Source organism: Micrasema longulum, unplaced genomic scaffold (assembly GCF_059751315.1).
Source record: "Micrasema longulum isolate JH-2025_06_02 unplaced genomic scaffold, ASM5975131v1 h1tg001331l, whole genome shotgun sequence".
Lineage (NCBI taxonomy): Eukaryota > Metazoa > Arthropoda > Insecta > Trichoptera > Brachycentridae > Micrasema > Micrasema longulum.
Genome location: NW_028278517.1, coordinates 5,011 through 25,571, shown reverse-complemented (window position 1 = coordinate 25,571; position 20,561 = coordinate 5,011). Strand labels below are relative to the sequence as shown.

Sequence of the window (20,561 nt, the reverse complement as noted above, 5' to 3'; positions counted from 1 at the left end):
GAGGACAACCATTCGAACATTGCCTTTTATATATAAAGATTCATCGAATCTCTTATCATCTTTAATAAATCAATTATAACTATAAATACCTTACATTTGTGTTATGATAATTTTTTTCTCATCAAGCAACATTACGCGGCGACGTCACGAATGCGCGCGGCAAAAGTGGGCCATAGTGGGGAAATTATTGGAAACAGTCTGATATATTCAAATATGATTCTACGCTCCTTCTGGACTATTCTTAATTATATAATCAGGTTGTGGTCCTGTGACTAGTGTCTTGGACTCACGGACCAAAGGTCCGTGGTTCGAATCTTACTCTACCCAAACTCGATTTCCATTTTCTAATATTTTAAAATGAAATATTTGGGTAAATCATAAGAATGCAAATATTTATTTTTCTATTTAAAAAAATTAAAAATAATATAATCGTCGCATTAAAAAAAAAAAACTTCAACTTTATCACCCTCTAGGGGGGGGGGTAGAGAAGATCCAGAATACTACCCCTATAATTGAACATGTTTTGAAAAATCTCATGAAACTTAAGTTCCCATTGTCATCGTCAATCTACTCCCAACGGTTCTGCCATTGCTGAAAGCAACGCTGGATAGACTCTTTTGGTATGGCACGCTGGTGGTCCGTCGCAATGTTCACGATGTCTTCCCTGGCCTGAAATCTGGTCCCTTTCAAAGGCATGTTCAGCTGAGGAAAAAGCCATCACCGGTGATCACTGTGTTAAGAAAGTTGGGATCATTGATCACAGTCTCCAGCATGTCCTGCGCGATCTCTACACGAAGTTGCTTCTGCTCAATTGTCAGCAACTTTGGCATAAATTTTGCTGAGACCCTTCTGAGAAACAAATCTTAAGTTGAAATGCAATGAATGGATCCAACACTAATGCTCACTTCAACAAAACTCTGTTCCCGGCACTCACCCTCCTTTCAATATCCTTCTCAGTCATTTTGTCCCTAGTAAACATACTTCCCAGGTACACAAATTCCTCTATCTGCATTCCTCTTCCGTTCGCATATAAAGAAAATAGGTGCTACGCAAGCATAGCAAAGGCGACATTTAGTGTTTACGAAGTGAATGTCTGATCTCCAGACAGCTTTCATACTGGCTACGAGCTCACCCAGATGCTTACTGGTCATGGTGGGTTTATGAGCTACCTGCATCGCTTCAAGCTCTCCGAGATCAACAGCTGCCCATGCGACGATGAAGCTCCTCAAGATGTCCCACACCTGTTGACGCATTGCCCCTTCTTTAGCTTTCAAAGACAACAGCTGGAGGCGCGATGCAGAAGCTTAGGTGAAGATCTATGCGACATCCCATCGGTGATAGGTAATAAAGAACTCACACGAGAGGTAGTATTATACATGGTTAATATACTGCGGGCAATTGGTAAAATAAACCAAAGTAGGGAAGAAAATGCCGAACACTCCTGTTGGCAGGCCTGTTGACTGCTGCCAACAGGCCGGCTTCTCCTGAAGAGTTTTGAGTGGTTTCCTCTCCACATGAGCAAATGCTGAGAAGTTCCTGGTTGGCCCACATTCATATATCCCTCCTGATCCCAACAGTTTAGATAAATTTAAAGAAAAAGAATTGCAGAAAAATCCACTTTTAAAATATAAACCTTGTATTTAATAAGCAAGGTAAATAATAAAGCAACTCCTAAATAAAAATAAATAAAAAAAAGACAGCTTTCAGGTTGAATGTGGCGCCAGCTTATCCTAGCCGCACTCCTAGTTTTTTTTGAAAAGTGGCTTTTAAAACAAAGATAACAAAAATATTTTAAATAAATTTATTTATTTTAATAAATAACATTACATAGTTTTGAGACATCACAAAGCATCTATAAATACATTAGTGAAAAATAAGGTATGCTTTACATTAATTATTATAAAATACTTCTCTTAAATAATTGTTTAATACAAAGGCAAATACATATTATTATATCGGGGGGTGGTAATCACTATGTTTGTACCTGTTTAGATTACTTTGAAATCAGCATTTCTATCAAAATATATATTTATTTGACCAATATGCCCCATTATACGATGTTTCATAGTAATGGACATCATAGAAAGTTCATGCTCCTCACTTCCTTTTAGTAGTGTTGGCTACTAACGGCATGTATTCTGTCAGCACGTCGATTTTAAATTTTTGTGCACCTATTACATTGGTGAAGCTCCATAGTGGGTAATGCACATCGGTGTAATTAGTGTCCTGAACAAGAGAGGTTATGTCTCGAAACCGGTAGCCATCGAAAAGTCAGTAAGTGGTTATATACAATGAGGAAGTTCTGTGGTTTTTTCAATTATTTGTTAATAGGTCATCATCAAACTAAGTGAAAAAAAAACTAAAAAGAAGAATTTATGACGTGTTTCAAAGTAGTTCATTTTTATAAAGTAAATAAAACAACTTTGTTTTTAACCACTAATTTTTATTTTCCACCGACCGGTTTCAAAGCAGACAAGCTTCTTCGTCAAGGTTTACGTAACTAATGAATTGATTCCTTTTTTATTTTTATCATGTTCACTAAATACTACACGTGAACCCAATAAATCAAGTCGTTTTTTCCTTACACGGGTGGTAATTTGATATCATTATTTTCGAAGTTAGACAGGCGAGGACTAAAATAAATTTAGTTTATTTGGTTATTAATTATTGTTTTCTTATTATGAATCGCTTTTTTAATTTCTAAGATTTCTAAGTTGTCTAATTTTAATATTTTATTTTCAACAAGTACTTTTAATCCAGTGTCTCTATTGAAGTTATGATTATTTTCTATCAAATGATTTGCGAATTCAAAAAAATATTATTATTTAAGCATCTTAAGTGTTCTTTTACTCTAATATTGAAGTTTCTTTTAGTTTTTCCAATGTAGATTGAATCGCAATCATTACAATTTAATTTCATTTTTATTAACTTTTTTGTATATTTTTGAGAATCTTCACTGTACAATTAAATGCTCTGATTTTTACTGCATGTAAGATAACATTTTTTATATCCAATTTCCTGTAGCACTGAACTTCCTTATTATTTACAAAGATTTAATAAATGTTTGACAGCAAAGTTTTAATACTTTAAATGATTAGAAGCAAATTTGGAAATCTCCATTGAAGGATTTACTGAGATATTATTACACCCACGTTCTATATCATAATTATTATATTCAACGTGGGCCCTGTTTACAAAATAAATGATAACAAATATCAAAAAGGTGCTATTATTTTAATGATTTCTTCCAGTATTGCTTTCGTTTCCTTACACAGCGGTTATTTACTGCTCCAAGATTTGACGCTACTAAGATCAAAGAAATTAATATAAAACTACAAAATCGAAAACTTCAAAAGTTGTTAAGGTCTTCGATCGAAGTGCCTTTACATTTTTACTGAATAGTGAATTTTTATGACAAAAGCAATGAAACCGGTCACTAATTATTCCAAATTGAAGAATCAATTGCTTTGTATTTCCATAGTATATTACCTACAATTAACAGCCATCATGGATTTGCATGAAAAAACTTGAATAATTTATTTTGTTTTAAGAGAGCCTATAAGGCTAACTTATATGTATAAAAAAACTAATAAAGTGTAACATTCATATAAATTAAACATATTCTGTGTTAAAACAGTTATAAAGATTTGCAAAAAATGGAATAAAAGTGTTAAAAAATGGATTATTATTAAAAGTTTCAAAAACTTATATAATATTAATACCTGTAATTGTTTATACATATTTCAAATGCTTTTCCCTCTAAGATTTAAAATACTTTCCGTTAGCATAAAAAATATTTGTATTTTTAATGTAAAAAGGGTATACAGTAAACCCCCCTATAACATAGACTTATAAGGTTTACCTGTATAATGTTTGCGGCAATTTTTTCCTATAACGGTGGTCCCCCGTATAAGGCAGTAGGTCCATGCGCCTTGATCTTGATAGGCGTGTTCAGCGGAACTAACATTGCACGAAACGCTTAGAAATATGTAAAGCCCTAAATTATAAAGTTGACAAAGAAATGCAGGCAAAAGTTATTTTTGACAATAAAGAAAATTGTAATTCAATTGATAATCAGAATGATGAAAAAATTGCGCAACCAGTATTAAAAAAATCTCGATATTAGATGATACTGACAGTGATTAAATACATACTTGGTTACACAATTCAAGATGTTAATTTTTTTTTTGCTTTCGACAATCATTGTTCTGTTTTTAATATAAATAAATTTTATTTTATATTAATATGTATCTTTTTGTGAAATACAACGTATTCCAAGAATAGTTTTTATCATATATATTCATCATATACTAACCCGTTTTGTAAAATTAACTTATAAACTGTCACGTTGAACGCCCTGTCCGCAAGTTTCGGAAAGATTACGTCATCCGAAATCATCGCGCGAGTCAAGTCATTTGCACTGATTAAAATGTAAAAATATAATTTAAATACATTAACCCCCTATAACGTTCCCCCCTATAACGGTGAACTTTTTTGTACAATGTACTATATATATATTTTCCAATACTAGTTTTTTGTTGCATCTATATATGTAGGTACACCCGTACCAAGGTAGATGCAAGTTGGATGTGTATGGTGTGGTATCGGTAGGGTATCGCACCCGCAGGCAGCAAAAAGCGACAGCAAGGCGACCCACGATCACTCGCTTGAATATTTTTATATTCACACGAACGACGTGTTCATCGCTCACAATATCTCCCACAGGCTTTTTACGTCCTTTACGTATCGAGGTCAAGTATTTTAGATTTGTACACTCGGAGATATCTGTTAGAAGCTTGATAAAAAATAGGACACGAGGAATTATTCAAACTTACTTCAAACACGACAGCGGTTCAAATTAGTTTTTAAAAATTGCCTAAAATTTCGCCGCCTGCTGGGAACTGCCTCAGCAATACCATAGATTGAATTGAAAATATTTTGTTAAATTTAAAGACATCAAAATTTCTACAGAACTATCTAATAATGCTCCTTTTAACTAATTACAAATTAACCTATAAAGATATGAAAATAAATAAGATTTACCTTGTAATTGTAAGTACTACAAAATATATATAACTAGTATATATAAAAACAGACTACTCTACCATTTATGAAAATACTATATTATTGCATTTGAATATATGATCAAATGAATCACAATTATTACTAAACCAGCTTATAGTTAAATACCAGACCTCTAAAATACTATCTCTAACTTACAATAACCCCAAAACTGAAATATTTAGGTAATACAAGACTACATTTTACTTTTTAAATCCATCGGACACGGACAACTCATCTGTGAATCGCTGTATACTTAAAAACGGACAAGAAGATGGAGAATTTTAATGTGTATGTTCAAATATGACCTGGAATTAGTGATATTTTAACTAATATGTTAAAATATTTTACTTTTTCAAACAAAATTTTGCGGTATTTAATTTTTACTGCTATTGAATTATTAAATTTTTTATTATAGGTACTGCATCAAATATTTTTTATCCCAAATTAATTTAAGAGTCCTTCCCACTAGGGGAACCAGTTCTAAAGAGGACTGTACAGTAGAGTGGGCCGATGATGTATGAAGTTTTTTTATTTTTTTAGACATCGAAGTGAAAGGGGTCTAAAAAGTTGCATTTTGGATCACATTGAACCTAAAAATTATTTAAAAAAATATTCCATGCTAATTTTGGCCCTCAACCGAGGTTTGAAGTTTATCACTGTTCATTATCTATATTGATAAAATATTTTTTTTGTTAGTAAAGATATAACTTAATCATATTACAAATTCGAACACGTTTTAAAACTACCGAAACGCAAAAAGTTTACTCTCCGCGGAACTGATTCCGTTGAGCGCCTGGCTAATATTGACGAAAACAATGCTACCCATTTATTACAAAACAAAATGCAACTCACGCCCTTAGATGCTTATTTAGTAAGGTTTAATGCATAACATTATAATATAAGGAGCACTAAGCACAGTAATTTCTAATAAAAATATGTCAATCGAAGCTAAACTGGCAGTGCACAACGGAGTTTTAGTCCCAACACTTATGTATGGAAGTGAAACATGGAACTGGCAGAGGAAGGATGAAAGCCGAGTGAACACGGTTGAAATGCGATCTCTTAGACGAATGTGTGGGAAATCAATGTATGACAGGGTTACGAATGATGAAATCAGGCGAGAGTGTAAATCTGAGACAAGTATAATTGATAAGATTAAGAAAGGATCTCTGAGACGGTTTGGTCACGTAGAACAAATGGACGACGAGAGAATGGTAAAACAAGTATATATGGCAAAAATGAACGGCAACGTTAGACGAGGACGACCAAGGAAGACGTGGCATGATCAGATAAACCAAAATCTTAAGTCTGGTCATGTCAAAAGCAGACAGAACCGAAGGGCATGTATGACAAGATGTATGAATGTGGAAGAGGCTAGGATTGTATGCCAGGATAGACGCGTGTGGCGGTCCATTCTCTCTGCCTACCCCTACGGGGAAATGGCGTGATGGTAGTAGTAATAATATTTAATTAGACTGACTTTCTTACTAATGAACGAAATGACAGCCGGTTTAGTACAAAACATCGACTTTTTTGAAAATTTCAAGCTCTGGTTGAGGGCCTAAACTAGTATCGAATATTTTTAAAAATATTTTTCGCATTCCGAGTAATCCAAAAGGCAACTTTTTAGACCCCTTTCATTTCAAAATTCAGAAAAAAAAAATATCGGCCCACTCTACTGTACAGTGCTCAAAAGTTTTTTTTTACATTTTTTACATGCAATTCAAATATTGTTATTATTTATTCCATTCTAAATTCCACCAGCCCTATTTGGATTTCTCCTTTGAAATTTTGTTTGTTATCAGTTATCAGTTGACTTAATTTTGTGAGGAAGCATAGTCAACAATTTGGCGGAAAAATCATATTTGAACCTTTGTCCAAATGTGTTAAAGGGAGGAATGTTAACAATGATATTATTTCATGCCCTTATATATTCATGTTCAATAAGCTTTTGATGTTTTTTAAAATATCTGTAAAATATTTAGCGTTGATGGAATTGGGAGTGCATTCTCAGAGTCAGCTGAAAATCATCATTGCGACATTGAGTTGACCTGACGATGTGAAGAAATACCATAGCTTGTATTTAGGGATGCATCGATAGCACCTATGCCGATAAGCTAACGATACCAATATTTATAGAAAAATATCAACGACATCAATGCCGATGCGGATAGTACAGGTAAACGTCGTTTTGCGCTGGTTGGATTAACGCCGATTTACAATTACGCCGTTTGGAGCCGGCGTGGGATTCCCCGGTTCGGCCGACACCAGATGACAGTAGGCGCCGCGATTCTAATAGCGACACACTTTTACACGTTGTTTTATTCTGTTAACGTAAAATTAAAAGAATATTAAAATATTTGTAGTTTATGCTATGATTCTGCAAGAAAGGAAGCAGCAATCAAAGCAAATGAATTTAGATGCCTTTTTCAAAAAAGTGCGAGAATTTAATTTAGTACCGACGAACTGGTGAGTTAGTATTTATTATAAAAAACTCATTATTGATATCAAGAGATTATAATTTATTTTGTAAAGGAATATAAACTGTATTTATTAAATACATTTATAATTTATTTTGAATATATATAGGATTGGCTTTTAACTTTTAATTAGATTTTTAATTTCATCTTTCAATTTTAACTTTTTAATTTTAATTCTTACTTTTAACTTTTAATTTAAACTTTTAACTTAATTTTAATTTAAACTTTTCATTTTAATTTTAACTTTTAATTTTGATTTTAATTTCAACTTTTGATTTCAACTCCTAATTTATACTTACTTAAATCTACTACCTGCATCTAATAATTTATTGTTGGTTGTAAATTTTTACAAATAAATTGAAATGTTCATGGAAGCAGAGAGAGAGGGAGGAAAGTAGAGTGGCTATACAATGTCTTCTCCTTTTTATGTACTTTTTATTTAATATTTGTATTTTTCCTTTTTTAGAATTCAATTATTTTTCCCCTCTCCTCCTGCATTCATAATAAATTAGTGTGAAATCTGTAATTGGTCTTACTTTTTTTAATTGTTCTTTGTACCTTGTTTTATATAAAGACTGTATGATTTCATTAATAAATAAATAAATATGATTGTTCTTAGAATTTTGACACGGAACCTAACCTTGTATATTAGATTATATTTGTGTTCATTTTACGCCGGTGTTGAAGACGTTTACCTGTATATTTAAATAAGAGTGTAAGCTGTAAATAAGACACAAACAAAGTCGCTCAAGGAAATTTAACCAACTACGGAAGTTCAAAATTTAAATAAATATTAAAAAGATGCTCGGGATTCGCGAATGTGCCTCATTTACGCAGCCCTACCGACTATGTGATAGTTACATCAGCGCACAATTATATGGGTTTTCTAAAATGCGAAGTATCGTTATATCGGTAACTAAATATTAATGATTCTGATACAGACACCAAGATATCGCCCAAATATCGGTATTGGATGCATCCCTACTTTACTACTGCAGTCATGACACTCAGTGAGACATAACCTCCGTGGAGGCGAGATACCCCTTGATGGCCAATACTCCGCGACAGCGAATATGGACTTGGTAACGAACGCACCATCCCACGGAGCAGCTGCGACCGGCCAGGATGCTTCCCAGGGTCTTCGCAGATATTATTTCTGAAAAAGGAACACATGATACGAGTCTATTTTTGTTTTTAAATAACTTTCGATACTGGAAGAGCTCCGTATTATAACTCGTCTATCAGTGGTGTGTTTGAGAAGGATACTGTCTTTCTTTGGACATATTGCTAGACGTGAGCCAGACAATCTAGAAAAGGCAATAATGTCTGGCCGAGTTGAAGGTAGGAGAAGCCGGGGTGGAATCCCATATAGATGGACTGACCAAATAAAGGTGGCTACGGGGCTAAAATTTGATGAGTCAGTACGTCGGGCTGAGGACAGACTGGAGTGGAACAGACTAATTAGAAGTGTTCATGGTGATCACGATCCTCAGCATTGAGGGACCGACTTGGAAGAATTTATTTCATTCACGTTACAATACTCCTAAGGAGCATATACAAAAATAACACAAATTAATCTGAAAATTATTTAAAAAAAAATTAAAGTCGTGTACTAACCAAAAACACTTACTACAATGCAAAATAAAACTTAGTGTATTAAAAAAAAAAAAAAATTGAAAACACTATTATATAAAATGAATCCACAGGGAAAAATACAAAAGTACGTTTGCATGAAGAAAAGTATGACCATGTTTTCTCTTAACACATATTACAAATAAACCTTAAAATAAAATTACAATAAGCGTATATAAGATAATAAGACATTTATAAATTGGGAAATTGTTTTCAGGCGTTGCCTAGTATGTGAAATAATTCAGTCGGATGAATCTATTCGCAACAATAAAGGTTTCAGCTCTTTAACTTCACTAAAATCAACAAATGGAAGAATTGAAGAAATATGGATGTTCAAACATAGGCAAAATGGTGAATGTTACACAGTGTGTAAAATGGCCACTTAAACCAGCCAATGACAGGTCATAAGCCCTGTAAATGTCTAGACTTCCATATTCCATTATTTAAGGTATTCTCCATACCTATTGTAATTTGTTAATATATTGTGGTGTTAACACATTAAAAAAATAAATTAGTAAGAGTATACAATAATACACATCAAATCTAATTGAATTGTGGTCCCGTGACTAGTGTTGCAAACTCACGGATCAGAAGTCCGAGGTTCACCCTTGTGCCTGTAGGAAGTCGACTCCCATATTTACTTATGGACATTATGACCCTTGTGCCTGTAGGAAGTCGACTCCCATATTTACTTATGGACATTATGACCCTTGTGTCTGTAGGAAGTCGACTCCCATATTTACTTATAGACATTATGACCCTTGCGTCTGTAGGAAGTTGACTCCCATATTTACTTATGACATTTTTAGATTTTTATTATATATGCTTGGTTTAGATATTACATTCCCAGGTCTGTTGGTATATCATGAAGACAGATCATCTTACCTTCAGGCAACAGATGATCGAGATGATTTACATTTAATGCATCAATGGTAGATGGTTGTTAGTCCATCAATCTAGTTACCTTGGGGGTCACTGTGAGTCAGCAGCTGCACATCCCGCTCCTTGCAGAACGCCTGCAGACCCGGGGGCACAACGCAACACGAAGACAGGTTGATCTGCACGATGGTCGGCTTCACGGTACTCCAGGAATACAACGCCTTGAAGCACATCTCCTCCAGGTCGGCCACCCCCAGCTGAAGGATCCTTCCGCTCTGCATGTACTTCTCTAGCGTCCCCCAGAGAGTCTTGAGACCGGGCAGGACGCGGTCACACTTTGAATCCTCTGTAACCCCGTTTGAATCTGCGCTAGAGATGGCTGGAACCAAAGACAAGCAATCAGTATAACAGTTTTTTTTATACCACAATGTGTCACTCTTTATTTTCTTGCTAAACGGCCTTCTCTACTGTGTTAGGGCCAGTTACACCAAATGGTTTAGTCAAATAATTAGTGGAGAAAAGTTGCGTGAAAAAAAGTATGATAAAACATTTTATTTTGCCAATTGTTACAAAATCATGAGAATGATTTTATTTTTAAAATCAACTATTTGTAGTGCAACTACTCCTTGGAAAGCTATGAAATATTCTCGGCTCTCGAATACTACGAACAAATGTCAAATTTAACAAACATGGTGTGTCCGGAAAGTAATGTCAGTGAGTCAATTCCAAAAAGTTTATTAAACTTTTTTCTAGAAAAAATAGGCTCCTCTTGCGTTGATGCATCGGCTTCAGCAATTTTTCGGCATCGAATGCGCCACGGTAGGCCTTGTAAATGAATTGAATGCGATCAATTCACCGACCAAACCTTTTGAAAGCCTCGAAATTCTTTTTGGAAGCCATGGATAGTAGTAAGAAGCTCTCCTTGCTAATTATGTGGGTATGCATAGGTCAGGTATTGTCACAACTTCTACATCCTTTGTACACAACCACTGTTCACTCCCAACCTCAGTTTTCCTTTGATCATCCGCCACATAAGACCTTGTGCCGTACATCGCGAGTTTATTTTGTTGAACGTGTGCTGCATCATGAACTTTGTCACTATCTAAATATTTAAATTGTTCCTTTATCCTTCTTCTTTCCTTCCCATCCCCTCTCCTCTCTTCATAGTAAAGTGTTATTTTTTTTTATACATATATTTTTTTTTGTTAATCTTTGCTTTTAATTTTTGTATAAAATTGTAAGATTCAATATGTCCTTTGTTTCTGCCAACCACCAGTGTAGAGCTCCAGATTGGTGCCTTCCCTGTGCCGCTCGCAAGTGACCAGTTGGACCACAGCAATTCCATAAAGAACGAGGATAAGATTAGTGGCCTCCATTCCTTATCCATCTCATTTGTTGGGGTTGTGACCGATTGACCCTGCATACCGCATATTGAGGATACTCAGTTATTTTCATCAAAATTAAATACAGTCCACTCCGCTAAATAATATCGTATAAGCCGCTATTTCTCACCCCGCATCCGCATAGGAATTCATTTTCCCACCAAGCTCCATTCGTTATTCATAAAGAGAGGGAAGGGACAAGACCGCAGTATGTGTTCAGAAGATTGATTAGGATTTCCGCAGCAGCACGAAGGGGAATCAACAATATTAAAAACAAATTATTTTACATGAAATTTACAGTGACGTGATAAAAAGTAGGTCACCCAATGATCAGGAATAAACCCAAAGAGATTTTAAGCGCTGACGGATAAAGGGAGAAAAAAAGCAAGGTTATTCTCCCTGAAGAGGAAGATAAACATTGTTATTGCTAAAGCTAGGGTTTCCTAGAACAGCGGTGCCCGCATCTTAACGGCCATAGTGAACGGTGATGAGGTGGACAGCCGTCTTAACGTCGACTAGAGAGTAGTTTCCTAGGGAAACGGTGTTAAATCGTGTTGATAACATCGTTTTCTTAGGAAACCACACTCTAGTCACCGTTACGACGGCTGTCCACAGCATCGCCGTTCACTACGGCTGTTAAAATACGGGCACCGCTATCCTAGGAAACCCTAGCTTAAGCCTTTAAAGATGCAATGCTAAAAATGACACAATATATATATATACATTTTTTTTTTTAAATAAGGAAATATTTGCGTTCTTATTATTAACCTAAATATTTTGATTTTTGGGGCCATTTTCAACGAGTTCTAAGTAACTTACTATTAGAAAATGGGAATCAAGTTAGGGTAGAGTGGGGTTCGAGCCTCGGACCTCTGATCCGTGAGTCCGCAACACTAGCCACGGGGCCACAAGCCGACTCAAATGTGTAAATTCAAGGGGTTTAAAAACATTTGAATTTGCACCCTGGGAGGAAGAAGTCGTGCCCATATCCTGAAAAATCCGGGGGTCTCCCTCCAGCATGCCAAACAGATATTTAAAATAATAAATTCAAAGAATTCATTCGTTCATTAATTAATTCATTCATCCATTCGATAAATTACTGCATTCGAGACTTTCATTCAAATGAATTTAGTAATTAAATTATTTTCATTAGAGTTTATCATCTCTGCTCTAGCTGTTCTTTCGCCATATGAGTAGAGCTGGCTTCGTAACACCGATGTAGATAAAGATAGTAGAAAAGTTAAGTATCCATCTCAATATATAGTATACTCTCTTAAAAATCCAAGAATAATGTAAGACCAGTTATTTTTATACAAATTAATAAATAATAAAATTGATTCCCCTAATCTACTTGAAAGACTTCCATTCCGTGTGCCATCTAGACCGACAAGACAAAGTCTTCCGTTTTACACAGACAACGCATCAACAAACTATTTGTAACAATATATAATACTTAGAATACAAATAATAGAATATTAAAAGAAGAACAAAAAAATACATTGAAATTCCTGTTACACTGTACTAAAATTAATATAAATCAAGCATTTTAACTTGCCATCTCCATTGGTTAGATCCTCGCCTTCGCTGTTACCAAGAGAAGGATTGTATGCCAGGACGAGGTTGTCTATGGCTTCTATTGCCAGGGTCTTGTAAACTGTAAACATTCGCACACTTGAGATTTGCATTTTTAATGATAAACATAACAACGAGGCATATCCAGATAGTAAGTTCCATTTGTATTTCTTGTCATTGCAGCGCTGTGATCGCAGTTGGGCTCATGCGTGGTACTTGCCCTGACCTATTGAGAATGAGTTGGCGCCATTATAAGTTAGCTGACTGTTGTGTATGCTTCGTTGCGCTTGTTTAAATGCCGAATAAAATTGAAAATGCCGCAGCTTGTGAGATAATGTCTGTGATTCGTTTCCTTAATGTGAAAAACATTCCACATTCATCAACAGATCTGCGAGACAATTCAATGAAAGTTGTGATAATATGTATGACGACATCGTAATACGAGTACCTAGATAAATAATATGTTTTTATTTATTTAATTTTACAATACGCCCAAGGGGCATTTACAAAAATAAACAGGTAAGTACAAACATAGTGAGTAAAAATTTAAAAGATAAACAACGCTTTTTTGTATACATGTAGAAACAATAAAAAGCATACTGCCATGCGAAATAAAAAGTGAAACTTTGCATAGTAAAAAAGAAGAAAAATAAATACATTTACATATACCTTTAAGTATAAAAAAAATGGTATCAACAAATTATTGTTAAAAACAAATAATAAAATTAGTTTACAGTAAGTATATATAAGATAATAACATAATATCTGGTACACAAAAATATTTGATACATCAATTTCAGAAAAAGATAATAATAATTAATAATACACATCAAAAACAGAGAAAAAATTGTATGAAAAAGAAAGTTTTATTACGACATTAATAATTAGTTTCAAACAGTGCAATATCAGCAAGCTTGCGGTAATTCTTCACAAAAATGGTTCTTAATAAACCATTCTTTATTATAATTATCATCAAAAGATACCATGTCATATACAGTAATAACAAGATATAGCTTTTAACTTTTAACTATTTGAACACACAAGCTTATTTTTTACCCGAAGTGCTAAATAACGATTTTAGAGGAAATTAATAAATGCACTCAGAATGTTGGAATAATTTCAATCCAGAGAGCATTATTTGTCTTTGAGATGGCATTGTACGCATGCGCCGTAAGGCGCAATGGAAACAGATTGGAAGAAATGTTGCCATTATGAAAAAACACTTTTTTATTTTATTAATAGACATATTTTCTTGAAAACATGTGTCGACATATGAGTAGAGCCGGCTTCGTAATACCGAGGTAAATAAAGATACTAGAAAAGTTAAGTATACCATCTTAATATATGGTATACTCTCTTAAAAATCGGAGAATAATGTTAGACCAGTTATTTTCATATAAATTAATAAATAATAAAATTGATTCCCCTAATCTACTTTAAAGACTTTCATTCCGTGTGCCATCTAGACCGACAAGACAAAGTCTTCCGTTTTACCCAGACAACGCATCAACAAACTATTTGAAAGAATATAAAATACCTAGAATATGCGACCGATATAACAATAGATTTACCGAGGCTGATATTTTTTTATGACAATGTATGTAAATTTAAGTAAAAAAACATAGAAATATTGAGAGATGCAGATATTAAATTAATTTTATTATTAATACTTCGCCTGCTTTAATTAAATCAAAAATTATGTTTAGTACAATGTAATAAGTTACAAGTTTAATTAATGTTTAAATTAGTCACTCCCTTGCTACTAAATTACTATAATATGTGTATAATATGCTTTTAATTTCTTTTTTTTTTTTACTCTTTCAGATTTATTAAATTACACATTGTAACAAGTAAATTTCGAATTTTGAATTACTTCTAACTTAACTTAATGTTTTAACCCCTGTACTCGTAAAACTGCTACCTATTTTTGTTTATAAACTTTATTATGTATTATGTTTTATATAAGCAAATTTGTATTGTAAAAACCCTGTAGGGGTTTAATGTATAAAAATAAAATTAAAATAAAATAAAATTAAAATAAAATAAAATAAAATAAAATAAATGTAAAAGATAAGAAATGAAAAATATGTGTTTAACGTCAAAAAGTTTTATGTCAAAAAGATGGTTAAATTGATTGGCATTTAGGTGAAATCGAACTAACGGAGAGAACTGAGAATAATTTGTTTGGAATGATTTAGTATGGAAAGTACGTCTAACCCTGGTGGTCTTAAAAGGAATCCTAAAATTTATTTCATTTACCAAGCATGGGCAATCTATAACATTATTCACAATATTGTATAGTGTGACAACATTTATTTTTTTTTTATTTATTTAATTTTACAATACGCCCAAGGGGCATTTACAAAAAATATACAGGTAAGTACAAACATAGTGCGTAAAAATTTAAAAGATAAACAATGCTTTTTTGTATAGATTTAGAAACAATAAGAAGCATACTGCCATGCAAAATAAAAAGTGAAACTTTACATAGTAAAAAAGAAAAAAAAAATTATATGGATATAATAACAGTAATTGAATTAAAAACCAAATTGTAAATAACTTGTAAAGAATTCAAACAAAAAATAAATACATTTTCATATACTTATAAGTATAAAAAAAATGGTATCAACAAATTATTGTTAAAAACAAATAATGAAAATTAGTTAACAGTAAGTATATATGTGAAAATAATATAATATACGGTACACAAAAATATTTGATAAATTAATATCAGAAAGAGATAAGATAATAATAATACGCATCAAAAACAGAGAAAGAATTGTATGAAAAAGAAAGTTTTATTACGACATTAATAATTTGTTTCAAACAGTGCATTTAAGAACGTTTTAAAATTGATAATTGTCGTATTAAAAATGTCTATTTCACAAGTAAATTTGTTGGCTAAGGAATGTAAACGCGGAATCGGAGAGTGTCGTGCATAGTTAGTACCCACGTATGTACTCGTAGTTCAACATCAGCCACTATGCGTTTAGTTGAAAGGGAGGATATGTGCAAATTTTATAATAACAAATTATATGATATCTCAGAAAGACGTAGACCCATCTTATAGTTTACACATCGTAGGAACTTCCTCTGGGCTCTCTAAGTTATCAATATTTACTTTATAAATCGTTGACCAGATTTCAGATGCATATTCTAACCGAGACCTCACCAGTGAGCAGTGCAATAATTTAATTTAATTAATGCTTTTAAAATATTTCGTATTTCTAATGACAAACCCAAGAATACGCATTGCTTTGTTCGAAATCGTTTCACAGTGTTGTGAAAAAGAAAGTTTTCTATCAAATATGACGCCAAGATCTTTGATTGATTTAACCGGTGTTAAAGCAGTATGATTTATATAATAGGTAGATACTATTTTATTTTATTTAAATCTTAAAGTAGGGCACACATATCATACATGTTGTTATGTGTGTTCTAATAATAACATTGCAAATATATTTAATTTATAAATTGTTTATCACATATGTCTTGACCATTATTTTAAATTTTGATATGTTTTTTTCTTCATAAATATTTTTTTCCATTTCGTAATACTTTTTAATTGCTTTAAATAAAATTGAATTTTGTGACTTTGCCTTTTTCCTAAATGGAAGTCTAATTTTGTTCTTTTCTCTAGTATTGTGATCGTGTTCATGCTGGTTCCGATCAATTTTTTTTTTAAATTCTGTTTTTTATTAGAGTTTATACTTTTATGAACAAATATCATTGTATTGTAAAATATTCTTTGTTTATATGTTAATAATTTCATTTCATTTACCATCGACTTTACCCTCGTATATCTGTTGGACACCGTATGCGATTTAAAGACAAGTGATAGCACCTTTCAACATTTAGATATAATCGATTTAATACACACCATTCATCTAATCTATCAACATTTGGCTGTAATTTTTTAACATCATTGAAATGTTTTACTTTCATGAACATTTTATTTGATATATTTAACTTTTTTTTTTTAAATTAAATTTTTTTTGTTTTTTTACAATAAAAATAAGTGATAAAACAGAGTATTAAAAAAATAAAGCGTAATTACAGAGCAATGAAATACATATAAATAGTAAAAATAGTAAACAAAAAATCCCACAAAGGCATGACCTGTTCGTGGCTACAAGAAAATGTGAATGAATTTTTGCTCCTATAATAAATAATGGACAGTTATAAAATTTTTGTGTAACATAAGAAAAAAAAAAATATTCTGTAAAAAATTATATGGTATTTTTTTTTATAGTAATTAAAAAAGGAAATAAAAAATATTAAAAAAAACACAAAAATATTCCTTATTTATTAAAGGGCAACAAAAAATATCATAGAAAAAAACAGTTCATATCTTTAGTTTGAATCCAGGATAATGCGTGTTTTTTAAAAGAAGGAAAATTTTGAAAGTTTGGAATCAATGAAATATTATCAGTAAAAAAAATGAAACATTTTTGGGCCTATAAAATATGCATGTCTCTGTGCGAGCCTCGTTTTACAATGTGGTATTTCTAACACACAATTCCTTCTTTGACTTGATCTATTTGAATTACTTGTAAATAAATTTTGGTTCTTAAATATATATTTTTGACATTGAAAACAATATATTCGTCTTAGGTCTAAAAGTTTAGCTTCTTGGAACAATTGGAAAGAGGGAAAAGTGCGATTTTTGTAAAGCATTATTTTTAATATAAATTTTTAAACAGTTTCTGATGGTTTAATATGATTGTTGTAAGTTCCCCCCCACCCAATTATTCCATAGGAAAGAGATGGCTGTACAAGTGCATTATATAACATTTTAATTGTTTATTAAAATGGTATATTATTATATTATATTATTACATAATTTATATTATTGTCATAAGTGTAAACAATTATTTCGATGTGTGCATGAGTGTCCTACACTAATATACAACGAAATTGTCAATATTTCTGTACATACTGTTTGTTTACCCGATAAAATAAATAAATAAATACATACTGGTGAAGATAACGTTTGTAAGCGTCCCTGGAAGCTATGTTTATTACGTATTGTTCAATTTTTAATCTGACTGAATCTGTCAGCGTGCATTACATAAGCAAATATAAAAGTAATAAAAATCATTCATAACACAACGAGAACAGTATGTGTACATTGTGTACTCAAGGGAATAAATATATTTGTCTACTTTATCACTTACACCAGTCTGCTGGCAGATAAAAACACTTGTCAATCATCTTACGTCATAATTTTACAAATAAATACTGGTTGTTTAACTAAGGCTGGCGCGTTCGCAAAACTCACACAAACGCATTTAAAATCTACAGGATGTTGATTTAAAAAAAGGTTATATTAAATTTTAAACAAACATGCAATCTTTATTGTTTATTAAGTGTGTATACATATTTTCTCCATTATAATTTGTACTGTGCATTTTAATTACACTGTATTAATTATTATAATGAACACAAAATATTAAATAAAAAACATGCTTATTAATATGTTTCTTTTAACATATTACAACAGAGATGAAGAACATTTAAGAGAAGGTAATATAGAAGTCTAGGCATCTACAGGGCTTATGACCTGTCAATGGCTGGTTTGAGTGGCCATTTTACACACTATGAAACATTCACATTGTCGATAAATCCACCTGTTCCATGAAGAAGTATAGAAATTGAAAAAATAACATTTTCAGGCATTGCCTGGTATGTAGGTGAAATAATTCAATCAAATGAATCTCACCCGCATAAATAAAGGTTTCAGCTCTTTAACTTCACAAACATCAACAGATGAAAGAATTGAAGGAATATAGATGTTTAAATATGTGCAAAATGGTGAATGTTACACAGTGTGTAAAGTGGCCACTTAAACCAGCCATTGACAGATCATAAGCCCTGTAGATGCCTAGACTTCCATATTACCTTCTCTTAAATGTTCTTTATCTCTGTTGTAATATGTTAATATAAACAGCTCCCCAGGGAGTGGAATCCAGTTCTTGTCTACAAAAATTTGGACAAACTCAAAATATTGTTAATATGTTTCTTTTTGGGTGATACCGTGTGAGTTGGATTTGTTCCGACGTTTCGGCTATCATTGCAGGAGCCATCTTCAGGGTAAACGTAAACGTTCAGCGTAAAACAATTTACCCTGAAGATGGCTCCTGCAATGGTAGCCAAATATTCCTGCAAAGTAGCCAAATGGTAGTAAAATATTGATAATATTTTCCTATTGATATTCCTAATTTATTTAAATGTTTTGTTTTTTTAAAAAAGGGTTTGTGTTGGATCTCTGTCAAGTGCCTAATTATTTTATTTATATTGATTGGGTCGCAGCGTACTGACACTGGCGACTCAATTAACATTGCTACACATTTTGAAATGTGCAGGTACCCCGTGCTTTTCCGTAGATCATATATACGAGGGTTGCGCGAGGATCGGTCTCTTTTGCATTAGAACTACGAGGAGTTGACACCGAGCCTGACCTCCGACTTGCAGCCCGACAGCAGCCCACTTCATGAAGTAGAAGAAATTTGTTAAGAAAATAAAGGCAGATCCAAATAATTCAACCTGTTTTCATTTAGAAGAAAGAATATCACTACAGTCCGCTGCTCTAACAGTTGGTATTACAAATAATGGCGCAATTATGAATAATTTAATAAGACGTTATGATAACATATTCTTCCCAATCACTGATAATATTTTCTGCTTGCTATCTTATCAGTGTTATTAACATTTTTTTCTAGTACTTTAAATTAAATGTTTTAAAAGTTTATAAATGTTAATTACTTTGTTATCATCCACAAATTAGTTCGCCAATCGTAAACTTCCTTTTTGCCTGTGTCCAAGCGGATGAAGAATACAGTTCTGTGTGAAATAGAATCAAAATCCTGGAGCAGTGTTTTTCAGAACACGTCATGAAAAATTGTTAGCGGCATCAAAACAACATTTTTTCTTGAATAAAGTTTATTTGCTGTGCGGTATAGTTTATTTTGCAGGAACCTACCGTATTCGAGGCACTCAGTAAGGGCTGTGATGCTGTCATCACTGAGGAAGACTTTGATGCCGATTTTAAGATTCTTCCGGTCTTCTTCGGCCATCTTCGCGTGAAGGTCATCGTGCAGCCGAGACACCAATACGGGATCCCTCGGCCCCCTCTCTCCGTCGCTGTTCAGCCCATTGCCGATACTGCCCTTGGAATTTTTCTCCCAATCGCTGAATGTTATTTGTAAACATTCTGTGAGCTTGAAAACAATACAAGCAGAGTTAATTAATAAGTAATAAACAATATTTTTAGCAAACATTTCTTTTTATAAAAAATAAATAAATAATAGAGTTATCTTCGCTTGTCTATAAAGTAAACTTGAATTTTTGCACGCAATTGAGTATATTTGTATAAAAATTTAAGTATCTTCTTTGGTAACCAGTTATTGAACATGTTCCAAAAAAATATATGTCCATGAATACAGTCAAACTTGGTTATAAGAGGAAGATGGAACAAACTTTATTTGCTCATTGCATTACTTGTTATTTATTTATTTATATAGACACCCAATGGGCATTTTTAAGGACATAA

The 20,561-nt window shown here is 32.6% G+C and overlaps 1 protein-coding gene across 1 annotated transcript; it reads right to left on the bottom strand.

Annotated features, from left to right (window-relative positions):
• Positions 1 to 7,794: 7,794 nt before the first annotated feature.
• On the bottom strand, positions 7,795 to 20,229 carry Gclm (Glutamate-cysteine ligase modifier subunit; the record flags this gene model as incomplete). The annotated part of the gene is made up of 4 exons (XM_088235114.1): positions 7,795 to 8,700; positions 10,141 to 10,434; positions 12,993 to 13,091; positions 19,992 to 20,229. Coding segments are annotated over 4 exons (780 nt in total), but the record flags the coding sequence as incomplete, so codon positions are not given.
• Positions 20,230 to 20,561: the final 332 nt, after the last annotated feature.